Raw genomic sequence first — 11,384 nt, 5'->3', positions numbered from 1 at the left:
CGTTGCGCGCCCTGGGCCCGGCGGGCGCGGCACAGCTTGCCCAGGAGGCCCTGTGACACCACCTCGTCGAAGCGCGCCCGGTGCTTCTTGGGGATGAAGATCCTGCCGGCGAGGACGGCGGAGTCGGGGCGCGTTCTCGGACCCCGGATCTCTGCAAACCGCTGCCCGAAGGCGCGTCCTCGCGGGCGCCGCCCTGGGTTCTCCCGCCTTTTCCCAGGAGCGGCGGAGGGTTGGGGGATCAGCAGCCGGTGGCACCCCAGTCTCCCCCTCGGTGCTCGGATTTGCGCCCCCAGCTAGGACGTGGCGTCCTGCTTGCTCCACCTCGGGAATGGCCCGTTCGGACCGTCCTCCATGACTCTGGCCACTGTAGGGCCTGAGCCCCTCCAAGCTAGTCCACGCACCCGTTCCTCCTCCTGCCTCTGTCCTCCTTCTCTGGCCTCTTCCCTGACTCCTTCTGCATCCACCAGGCCAAGCCCCAAGTCAGGGATCCCCACCACCCACTGTCTCCCACCTGGTCTCTAGGTGGCTCTGCGGGAGGAAACGAGCCTGTCACCACGCCTCCAGTCTTCCTGCTTGCTTCTCTGGCCAGTCCTATCTGCAGCTGCCCACTCAGATAGCTGCCAGGAACCGCTTCTGCCGCCTTCAGTCCTGTCTCTAAGCTCTTGCCCAGGCTCTTGCCCCAGCCTGGTCCACTCCTTTGCTTCCTTAGGTGAATGAGGCTCCATACTCAACACTGGCCTCCTTTCAACTTAATCCTACATGTATTCAGGGAGCCCCTGCTCTCTGTGCCAGCCAGGAACTGGGGTTCAAAGCTGAAGGGACTGGCTCCTACTCTCAAAGTAGTTACCTTGGAAGTGAGAGGCAGGGGGAAGGCCCGGGGGTCTCTGCTGTGGGGCTAGAAACTCCCTTTCTTTCTCTGTCTCTCTCTGTTTTTTTCTCTTTTGAGGCAGGGTCTTGCTCTGTCTCCCAGACTATAGTGCAGTGGCACGATCATAGCACGATCATAGCTCGATCATAGCTCACTGTAACCTGGAACTCCCGGTCTCAAGGGATCCTCCTGCCTCAGCCTCCCTTGTAGCTAGGACTACAGGCACATACCACCAGGCTAATTTTTTTTTTTTTTCAGACAGAGTCTTGCTCTGTCACCCAGGCTGGAGTGCAATGGTGAGATCTCGGCTCACTGGAACCTCCACCTCCCTGGTTCAAGCAATTCTTCCACCTCAGTCTCCCGAGTAGCTGGGCTTACAGGTGCATGCCACCATGCCCGGCTAATTTTTCTGTTTTCAGTAAAGATGGGGGTTTCACCATGTTGGCCAGGCTGGTCTTTTTTTTTTTTTTTTTTTTTGAGATGGAGTCTCGCTCTGTCCCCCGGGCTGGAGTGCAGTGGCCGGATCTCAGCTCACTGCAAGCTCCACCTCCCGGGTTTACGCCATTCTCCTGCCTCAGCCTCCCGAGTGGCTGGGACTACAGGCGCCCACCACCTCGCCCGGCTAGTTTTTTGTATGTTTTAGTAGAGACGGGGTTTCACCGTGTTAGCCAGGATGGTCTCGATCTCCTGACCTCATGATCCCCCCGTCTCGGCCTCCCAAAGTGCTGGGATTACAGGCTTGAGTCACCGTGCCCGGCCCAGGCTGGTCTTGAACTCCTGACCTCAGGTGATCTGCCCACCTCGGCCTCCCAAAGTCCTGAGATTACAGACGTGAGCCACCGTGCCTGGCATTTTTTTCTTTTTAATTTTTTTTGTAGAGTTGACCAGGCTGGTCTCAAACTTCTGGGATCAAGCGATACTCCCACCTCCGCTTCTCAAAGTGCTGGGATTACAGGGGTGAGCTACAACACCCAGCCTTGGAAGCTTTCCGAGAGTTAGGTCTATAGTTCAATCCTGAGCCACAGTGACTGACCAGGGCTCAGCACACAGGAGAGACTCAGTCAACAGAAGATCCATCAGCAGCCTAACCCCATCTCTGAGTAATGGCAGCAGTTAACATCCTGATGGACTCTCCGGTCTGTGGCAGAGGATTCTGAGGCACAGAGAGGACCTGTAGCTCTCCATGGTTACATAGCTGGCATCAGAGCCCAGACTTCAGCACTCAGCACTGTGGCAGGACCCCTAACAAGAGCCCCTGAAGGTCTGGTTGCCCGTGAGGCCTCCCTGACTGCATCCCAAGGCTCCATTCCCTCTTCCTTGTACCAGGTGCCAGGGCCAAGGGCAAGATGAGGGGGAGAAGGGAGAAGGGATCAGTGGCTTTGCAGCTGAAATACAAACCCGTATGAGGTGTCCCAGCGGCCCTCACACTTCCCTCCACCTCTGTGGGTAGGAGTAATTAGGCCAGCCTGGCAAAAGAAGTTGTCTGGTGGGAGGAAGTGGGTGTGGATTCTCAGGGAGGAGGCTCTGTCCCCGCAGTGAGCTCTGCTCCAGGTCTGGATAGTCCAGGGGATAACCAGGAGCCAGGATGAATGTCCTGATCACTTCTGCCCGGTGCCCATTCCCATCCACCTGCAATGTTTCCTGCAAATCCGGAAACTCAGCCTCACCCCCCAGATGGTCACTTAAGGTCTCCGGAACCTGACCCCTCCATCTGCCTGGCCTGGACATTCCCTAGCGCCTCCCAGACCTCAAGTCTCACGTCCAGGCAAAGGAGAGAAGATACACACACCTGAGACTGTCCACCACACTTATGGCTCCAGCCACAGACTCTGAAAACATCACCCCATGCACCCAACTCCTGAGTCCAACCTGGGCAGGAGTCAAGAGGACATCACAGCTCTACCTTCCAGCAGCAACTAGAAAAGGCCCTGTTGTCCGGGCGCGGTGGCTCAAGCCTGTAATCCTAGCACTTTGGGAGGCCGACGCAGGCAGATTACCTGAGGTCAGGAGTTTGAGACCAGCCTGGCCCATGTGGTGAAATCCCGTCTCTAATAAAAATACAAAACTTAGCCGGGCATGGTGGCGCACTCCTGTAATTCCAGCTACTCAGGAGGCTGAGGCACAAGAATTGCTTGAACCCGGGAGACAGAGGTTGCAGGGAGCCCAGATTGCACCACTGCACTCCAGCCTGGGCAACAGAGTGAGACTCCATCTCAAAAGAAAAGAAAAGGCCCTGTCCCCCAGGTGGGAACCAGGCTTTCACCAACTGCACAGATGGAAGAAGGCTGGGCAGCCCTTTCCTTACTTGGTGTTTTTGGGGCTGAGACAGAGGCCAAGGCTGCCTGGTGAGCCAGACATCCAACCTGGCTCCTGCTGGCCCTCCATGCAGCTCAGTCTGGCCCAGAGTCCCCAGCCCTGGGTCTGCCCTAAATCAACTGACCCAGCAGAGCCAGGAGCAGGGGGGCCACAGCGACTATTGCCACCAGTCACTATCCCTCTGACTGGCAGTCCAGCAATCACTGTCCCGAGAGTCTGAAGTCCCTGTTATGCCAACAGGCCTCTCTCAGGCCACAGGACTCTTCCTGGGGGCCACACAATAACCTTGCACCCCAGGTCAGTTCTGTTCTCTCTGCCAGAGTCAGGTCTAAATCCAACTCCAAGTTCCTACTCTGTCCCCTCGTAGGGTCCTCTCTCTCCATTTCCTGTCCCCTCCCCACCCAGCTTTCTCTCTCTCTTTTTTTTTTGAGATGGAGTCTCGGAATCTCACTCTGTCGCCCAGGCTGGAGTGCAGTGGTGTGATCTCCGCTCACCGCAAGCTCCACCTCCCGGATTCACGCCATGCTCCTGCCTCAGCCTCCTGAGTAGCTGGGACTACAGGCGCGTGCCTCCACACCTGGCTAATTTTTTGTATTTTTAGAAGAGACGGGGTTTCACTGTTTTAGCCAGGATGGTCTCGATCTCCTAACCTCATGATCTTGATCCACCCACCTCAGCCTCCCAAAGTGCTGGGATTACAGGCGTGAGCCACCACGCCTGGCCTTTTTGTTGTTGTTGTTTGAGAGAGACTCTCTGTCACCCAGGATGGAGTACAGTGGTACAATCTTGGCTCCCTGCAACCTCTGCCTCCCAGGTTCAAGCGATTCTTCTGCCTCAGCCTCTTGAGTATCTGGGGCTACAGGCATGCACCACCACACCCGGCTGTTTTTTGTATTTTTAGTAGAGAAAGGGTTTCACCATGTTGGTCAGGCTGGTCTCGAATTCCTGACCTCAAACGATCCGCCCCCCCACCCCGGCCTCCCAAAGTGCTGGGATTACAGGCGTGAGCCACCGCGCCTGGCCCCCCCACCCGGCTTTCTCTACCTCACCTTTGATTATTAGCCAGCGAAATAGTGGCAAGGGGACAAGGGTGCCCTGGTTCCGTATAGGGACCACGGCAGTGGGGAGGTCGTGCCCCCCAAACTCAGGATGAGATGCCCCCGATTTTCACAAGAGCACCCAACCTCAGTCTCAGCCCTCTGTCCTGTCCCCTCGACCAGCCCAGTTGTAGGAAGGAAAGTGGGCTTTCAATCCCAGCGTTTTCAATCCCAAACACCGACTCTTTAGGGCCGCGCACGGGTTCTGAGCGCCCAACGCTTAGACCTCGCCGCCCCTGTACCCACCCAGTTTATTTCCAAACTCCCTGGGCCTCGGGCTCCGCCCAGGCTCGGAGGGTGCCCACCCAGTGCAGGGAAGCCCCTCCACGCTCCAGCCCCACCCCCTTTCAAACCAGCCCGAAGCGGATCCGTGGCGCACTGGGTGCACGGTTCCCGGAGGCGCCAAACACGATGGAGGAATCTACCGAAAGTGCCGAGAGAAGCCCTGGTCCTTCCCCATCTGGAGTCGGGGATCGCGGCGCGGCAGGTGCTGAAGGGCAGGGGGTAGCCGAGCCCGGGAGTGGAGCGAGCGCGCCGCGACTCCACGGACCTCTGCCCGGCGAGCGCTCACGGCCCCTCCCGAGCGGTCCCGGCCTGCAGGACCGCCCCGCCCCCTCTTGGTGGCCCCGCCCCCTCCCGGTGGCCCCGCCTCTCCCCTGCTGGGACCCTTTTGATCGTTCTGGGGTGCAGGGGAAACTGGGGGCGGTTTGAAGCTGCCGCGCGCACTCCCCTTGGCTCTCTCCATTATTCCCTCCCCCCAGGATCCTCGCCTGCGTCCTCTCCAGCCACTGCGCCCCGAACCCCCACACTGTGGCGAGTTCCTGCAGTTTAGAGGAAGCCCCGACGGCATTTGGTAGAGCATGCATTGTTTTCCGGAGGGGATGGCCTTTGCGCTGGGACTCCAGGGCTCAGCAGCAGTCGGCCAGCTAGAAGAAGCCCTCTCTACCTTCCCCGGGGTCGGGGAGGGTCGGGGAGGGACCCACCTCAGCCTCCGGAGTAGCTAGGACTACAGGCATGTACCACCATGTCTGGCTAATTCTCGGCTGTGGCCGAGAAGAGGCTGGATAGGGAGACTGTGAACGCCGTGGTCAGCAGCTGAGACCCCACTCTGGGAACAGGAGGGAGCCGTGGGAGGGTTTCAGGGTTCAAGGAGAGGTGGAAGGAATCCAAAGGTTTTGGCACACCAGGAGAGGGGTGATGCTGGGAGGTGCACTACCCAGAGGGGGGTGTTGGGGTGGGACAAGAAGCTGGATTCCAAAACACAGAGGAGATGGGGTGTCTGAGGCCCAGGGAATGCGAGTGAAGACAGGGCGCCCAGGCTGTGACAATCCCCAGGTGAGCAGGGAGGGAGCGAGTAGAGGGCTTCCCTGAGCTGCGCATCCTGCCCTGCCAAGAGAGAAGAGGGGAGGAACATTAAAGGGGAGGAGAGGAAGGCGACAGGAAAGGAGGTCTGGACTCTTCCCTGGGGGCTCCAGGGCTGCCATCCCCTGAACGGCAGCAGGAGGGGACCCCAGCATGCCTGCTTGTGTTGTCATGTCTCAAGGAGTCCCGACTGCCACTGGAGAGGCCCAGAATCAGGCCTGATGAACAAATGACAGAGTTGGGGTAACCAGTTAAAGGCACATCCTGGGGAGGGGCTCTTCAGGAGCACCCCCAACCAGGAACATCAGCATGAGGCCCTCTCCAAAGACAGGCTGGAACAGCAGAGGCGGGATGCCCCGGGCCTTTCTGTCTGCCTCACTCAGAGGGACAGCTCCCCTGGGACGCCCGTGGGTACTTGTGGGCAGCACAGGGAGGACCCTGTGGGTCTGATCATCGGTCTCTGGTACTGCCCCCACACTGCTCTCCAACCCACCACAGCCCCCCATTCCTGGCCCCAGCAAGACCATCACCTTGAAGTGACCTCCCGTGGCTGTACTTCTTCCTGGAAGCAGCCAGAAACAAGAGCCAGTGCCCACTCATGCCGTGCCCTTTCCAAGCCCTGTCCTCAGCTCTGCAAGGGAGAGAAGCAGCTGAGAAGCCTCCAAGCCAGCACAGCTCCCTGACGTCTGTGGGGCTCCAGCCATCCCATCATGATTGGAGCCATTCCTGGTTGTATTGTGCCAGCTGCAGTGGCCCAGAATCCAGAACCAGGCATGGCCAAAGGCTCTGAAAACCGTCCACCGTGCTGTGGGCACAGGAGATGCAACCAGGGAGCAGATGCCCAGGGTCGAATCCAGGCACACTACCTCAGGGCCAGGTCTCCGTGGGCACCGTGGGGCCAGCTGCTCATGCCTGTGGCCAGGTGACCCAGGGCAGCATGAGGTGGTCACCCAGTCACCAAGTGATCACCAGGGGACAGGCAACAGCCGGACTTTCCTGAAGTGTCTACTCCGGCAAAAGGCACTGCCTAAGATTCCTCCAGAGCTGTACTTCTCAACCAGTCGTGATTTTGTCCACCCAGGGGACATTTGGCAGTCACTTGGCATTTTGTTTGTTACAAAATGATAACTGACAGGGGGTTGTGCTACTGGCTTCTAGAGGGTAGAGGCCTGGGATGCTGGTAAACATCCTATAATGTGCAGGACAGCCCCTGACAACAGAGAAATATCAGCTCCCAAATGTCAGCAGTGCCCTACTTGAGACACCTGCTCTTGGGGAAAAAAGAGCTTCCCTAAGGGAAGCCAGTACTAATTGAGCACATATTTTATGCCTGGTGCTTCTATCTACACATCTTATAGAATTCCCCCAATATCTCTCTTATTTATTTATTTGAGACGGAGTCTCGCTCTGTCGCCCAGGCTGGAGTGCAGTGGCCGGATCTCAGCTCACTGCAAGCTCCACCTCCCGGGTTTACGCCATTCTCCTGCCTCAGCCTCCCGAGTGGCTGGGACTACAGGCGCCCACCACCTCGCCCGGCTAGTTTTTTGTATGTTTTAGTAGAGACGGGGTTTCACCGTGTTAGCCAGGATGGTCTCGATCTCCTGACCTCGTGACCCGCTCGTCTCGGCCTCCCAAAGTGCTGGGATTACAGGCTTGAGCCTCTCTTACTTATTTTTAGAGACAGAGTCTTGCTCTGTCACCCAGGCTGGAGTGCAGTGGCATGATCATGAATCACTGCAGCCTCAAATTCCTGGGCTCAAGTGATCCTCCCACCTCAGCCTCCCAAGTAGTTAGGACTACAGGCATGTACCACCATGCCTGGCTAATTTTTAAATTTGTTTTTTGTAGAGATAGGGTCTCACTCTGTTGCCCAGGCTGGTCTTCAACTGCTGGCCTTAAGCAATCCTTCCGCTTCAGCCTCCAAAATCGCTGGGATTACAGGCAGGCATCACTGCCCCCAGCTCATTTTTAACCTTTTTTTTTTTTTTTTTTTTAAATTTAAGAGATGCGGTCTTGCTGTGTTGTCTAGACTGGCCTTAAGCTCCTGGGCTCCAGTGATCCTCCTACCTCAGCCTCCCAAAATGCTGGGATTATAGGCGTGAACCACCAAACCCGGCTAAATTTTTTATTTGTATTTTTTGTAGAGATAGGGTTTCACTATGCTGCCCAGACTGGTCTTGAACGCTGGCCTTAAGCAACCCTCCTGCCTCAGCCTCCCAAAATGCTGGGCTTACAGGCATGAACCACTGCGCCCAGCCCCAATAACTCTGTATTATGGTGTTTGTGACACTTGGCACTGAAGCAGAAGAGGGTGACAGGGTGTAGATGGTCCCTCACATGCCACCCTTAGATTCTCAACTCACCTCTTTCCTGCTTTCGGTTGGCTGAGTTCATTTACATGGTTTCCTACCAAGAACCCTGCTGGGAACACCCAGAAACTACCAAACCTATTTTACAGACAAACTGTGGATGTCAGTGAACCTGCTTGAGGTTGCACTGCCAGTGAGTGAACCTGTATTCAAGCCGGGTCTGTCTGGATTCCGAATCCCAGCTTCTACCATGACCTGCCCCCGACCTGACACCCCTGTTCCCCCCACCTCACCACCCATATTTCCTGAAACACTAGTGGACTGCAAAGCTGACTCTGCTTTCCTGTTCCCTCCTGGCCACGTCAGGATTTCCAAAATGCCTGGCCTGTCCTAATTAGAAAGCCATTTTCTCACTTCATCAGATCGGGATCCCTTGGGGACAGACCCAAATTAGCCTCCCAGTCGCAGGATTAACTGTTGTGGTGAAGGAAGAGGAAACCTCCTGCTTACATGGTGACCACAGACCCATCTCACCCTTTACAGCAGCAGTGCTGTCCAAGGGAACGTCTTGTGACGATGGACAAGGTCTATATCCGACTGGTCCTGTACAGTAGCCGCTAGCCATATGTCACTGTCACTGTTGTGTGCTTGGAATATGGCTAGTGAGACTGAGAAGCTGAGCTTTATATTTTATCAAATATTAATTACATTTAACTTTTTTTTTTTTTTGGAACAGAGTCTGGCTGTATCACCCAGGCTGGAGGCTGGAGTGCAGTGGCTTGATCTCAGCTCACTGCAACCTCCACCTCCTGGGTTCAAGCGATTTCCCTGCTTCAGCCTCCCAAGTATCTGGGATTACAGGCACCTGCCATCATGCCCAGCAAATTTTTTTTTTTTTTTTTGAGACAGAGTCTCGCTCTGTCACCCAGGCTGGAGTGTAGTGGCCGGATCTCGGCTCACTGCAAGCTCCGCCTCCCAGGTTTATGCCATTCTCCTGCCTCAGCCTCCCAAGTAGCTGGGATTACAGGCATGTGCCACCACACCCAGCTAATTTTGTATTTTTAGTAGAGACGGGGTTTCTCCATGTTGGTCAGGCTGGTCTCAAACTCCCAACCTTAGGTGATCTGCCCGCCTCAGCCTCCCAAATTGCTGGGATTACAGGTGTGAGCCACCACGCCAGGCCCTGCCCAGCTAATTGTTGTATGTTTAGTAGAGACGGGGTTTCACTATGTTGGCCAAGCTGGTCTCAAACTCCTGACCTTAGGTGATCCACCCACCTCGGCCTCCTAAAGTGCTGAAATTACAGGCATAAGCCACCATGCCCAGCCACATTTAACTTGAAATAACCATGTGTGGCCAGTGGCTACTGTGCTAGATGGCCCAGCTTCATGGTGTCACTGGTCCCTTCTCCTTCTCCCCAAGCCTTCTATGTTGGCCACTGGGATCACCCTTTAGTGAGGCCACACCTCTCTGATTTGGGTGGGTCCTGGCCTCCTTGCAGAGCTTTGACACACACACGTGTATATTTTTTTGCCTACCACCCTTTGGCTGTTCAACCTCTCACTTAAATCTTACCTCTTGGTGGGGCACAGTGGCTCACACTTGTAATTCCAGAACTTTGGGAGGCTGAGATGGGAGGATCTCTTGAGGCCAGGCCAGCCTAGGTAACACAGTGAGACCCTGTCTCTATTTATAAATTCTTAAAAAAATTAAACCTTGTCTCTCCTCAGTGTGGGGTCCTAGGGCCCAGGTGGTGGCTCTCTGTGGTCCTCTCTACTTCCTGTTGTGTGGTTCACAGCTGGGGACTATTGGATGCCATAGGCCAGGGTGGCACTGCCCTCCGCTGTGTGGCTAGCACCTGGCCCATCTGAACTCTCCTTGCGGACCATCCTCCCACATCCACAGGAGGCACCACCAGACTCCACCAGTCGCTAAGCCACAGCACCGCCACCTCCTGCTGCCTCCTCCAAGAAGCCTGCCCTGGTTGCTCTGTGCTGAGTTACCCATCAACCGGCACCCAACCCTGGGAATCACAGCTGCGTCTGTGGCTCCTTCATGCCCCCTCTGACCTCTCTCCAGATGGGGCTGCCCAGAGATTGCTGCCACCCTAGAGGCAAGCACACTGTGGGGCCATGGGTGACAGGCCAGCCCCGGGGAGGGCGTTGTTGGGAAGTGGGGGTTTGAAGAGGTGGGGGGTGGCTGAAGCCCTACTGCCAGGGTAACATTCTCCTTGCAAAGCCCAGCTGGGCGCCGCCCCTTCCTCCAGCAGCCTCCCCAGTTTTCCTGGCGCTTACAGCAGAGGCTGCCGTTTCAGGCTGCGGGGACCGGGCATCCCCAGGTGTCCAGGGCTCCCGCTGCCCGGGCTCTAAATCGAGCGCACCCAAGGGTGTTCCCCCTCCTGCGCCCTGCCCGACCTGCTGCCGCGGCTGCCGGCGGCTTGGGGACCAGCAGCGGCTGAGAAAGGCGGGCTTGGGGCTGTCCCGGGGGGCAGGCGGGCTGGCCCGGGAGAGGGGCAGGAACAGACGCCAGCAGCGCTCTGGGGAGAGGAGGAGAACCGAGAGGGCCTCCAGCCGAGCCCGGCTGCCAGCAGCCTGGAGACGAGCGAGCCAACTTCCTGGGGGACAGCTGGGCCGCCTGCGCCCCGCTGGCCCATCCCTGGTGGGGAGGGGCGGGACGGGGGGGGGCTGTCTGTCAATCAGCTCCCCAGGAAGCGCTCAGAGCCAGCGCATCATCTCCGCGGCAAATTCGGCTCTAGAAATAACTTTTTTCTTTTTTTCCCCTCTTATGATTCTCCTAGCAAGGGGCTCACCCCTTACTCACCCCAGGCAGCTCATGGTGGCCTCTTTCGGTGGTGGTCGCCTATGCTCCGCTGCACAACCCAGAGCTGCGCCGGGGCTGAGGTGGGGTGGGGGGCGGGGAGGGTGGCCAGCCCAGTCCCTGACATTGGCCAGGCCCAGAGGGAGGGGCAGGCTGCGGGGTGAATGGCAGCAAGGGGAGGGGGCGGGCTGAGTCCGGGAAGGGGGAGGAGAGGGATGGGGGAGCAGTCGCAGGCCGGGGAGGCTGGGTGAGGAGGGAATCCCGGCGGGATCCAGGGAGGGAGAACAGCACTCCAGCTTAGAGGGGGCTTGGTCCAAGCTGGGCAGGCAGCGAGGGCCTCCAAGGATGGAGGCGGAGTCAGGAGATTCCTGGGTCCCTCCAGGTGAGGACCCACCAGAATTTTTTTTCTTCTGACAAATAAACTTAGAGCAGGCCAGGCGCCGTGGCTCAGGTCTGCAATGCCAGCACTTTTGGAGGCTGAGGCGGGCGGATCATTTGAGGTCAGGAGTTTGAGACTAGCTTGGCAAACATGGTGAGACCCCATCTTTCTCTTTCTTTCTTTCTTTCTTTCTCTTTCTTTCTCTTCTCTTCCCTCCCTCCCTCCCTCCCTCCCTC

At 57.2% G+C, this 11,384-nt stretch overlaps 1 protein-coding gene across 1 annotated transcript in view; it reads right to left on the bottom strand.

The window, feature by feature from the left end:
• The window catches only part of GRID2IP (glutamate receptor, ionotropic, delta 2 (Grid2) interacting protein), a 68,604-nt gene that overhangs the window by 42,471 nt on the left and 14,749 nt on the right, over positions 1–11,384 (bottom strand). Inside the window, exon 3 of the mRNA XM_011934402.1 lies at positions 2–102. Within this exon, the coding sequence (XP_011789792.1) occupies positions 2–102 (101 nt within the window). The remainder of the gene's footprint in view (position 1; positions 103–11,384) is intronic.

Source organism: Colobus angolensis, unplaced genomic scaffold (genome assembly GCF_000951035.1).
Source record: "Colobus angolensis palliatus isolate OR3802 unplaced genomic scaffold, Cang.pa_1.0 Scaffold135, whole genome shotgun sequence".
NCBI classification, from domain to species: domain Eukaryota; kingdom Metazoa; phylum Chordata; class Mammalia; order Primates; family Cercopithecidae; genus Colobus; species Colobus angolensis.
Note: the sequence above shows the minus strand (reverse complement) of the source record. Positions and strands in the feature narration are given on the sequence as shown.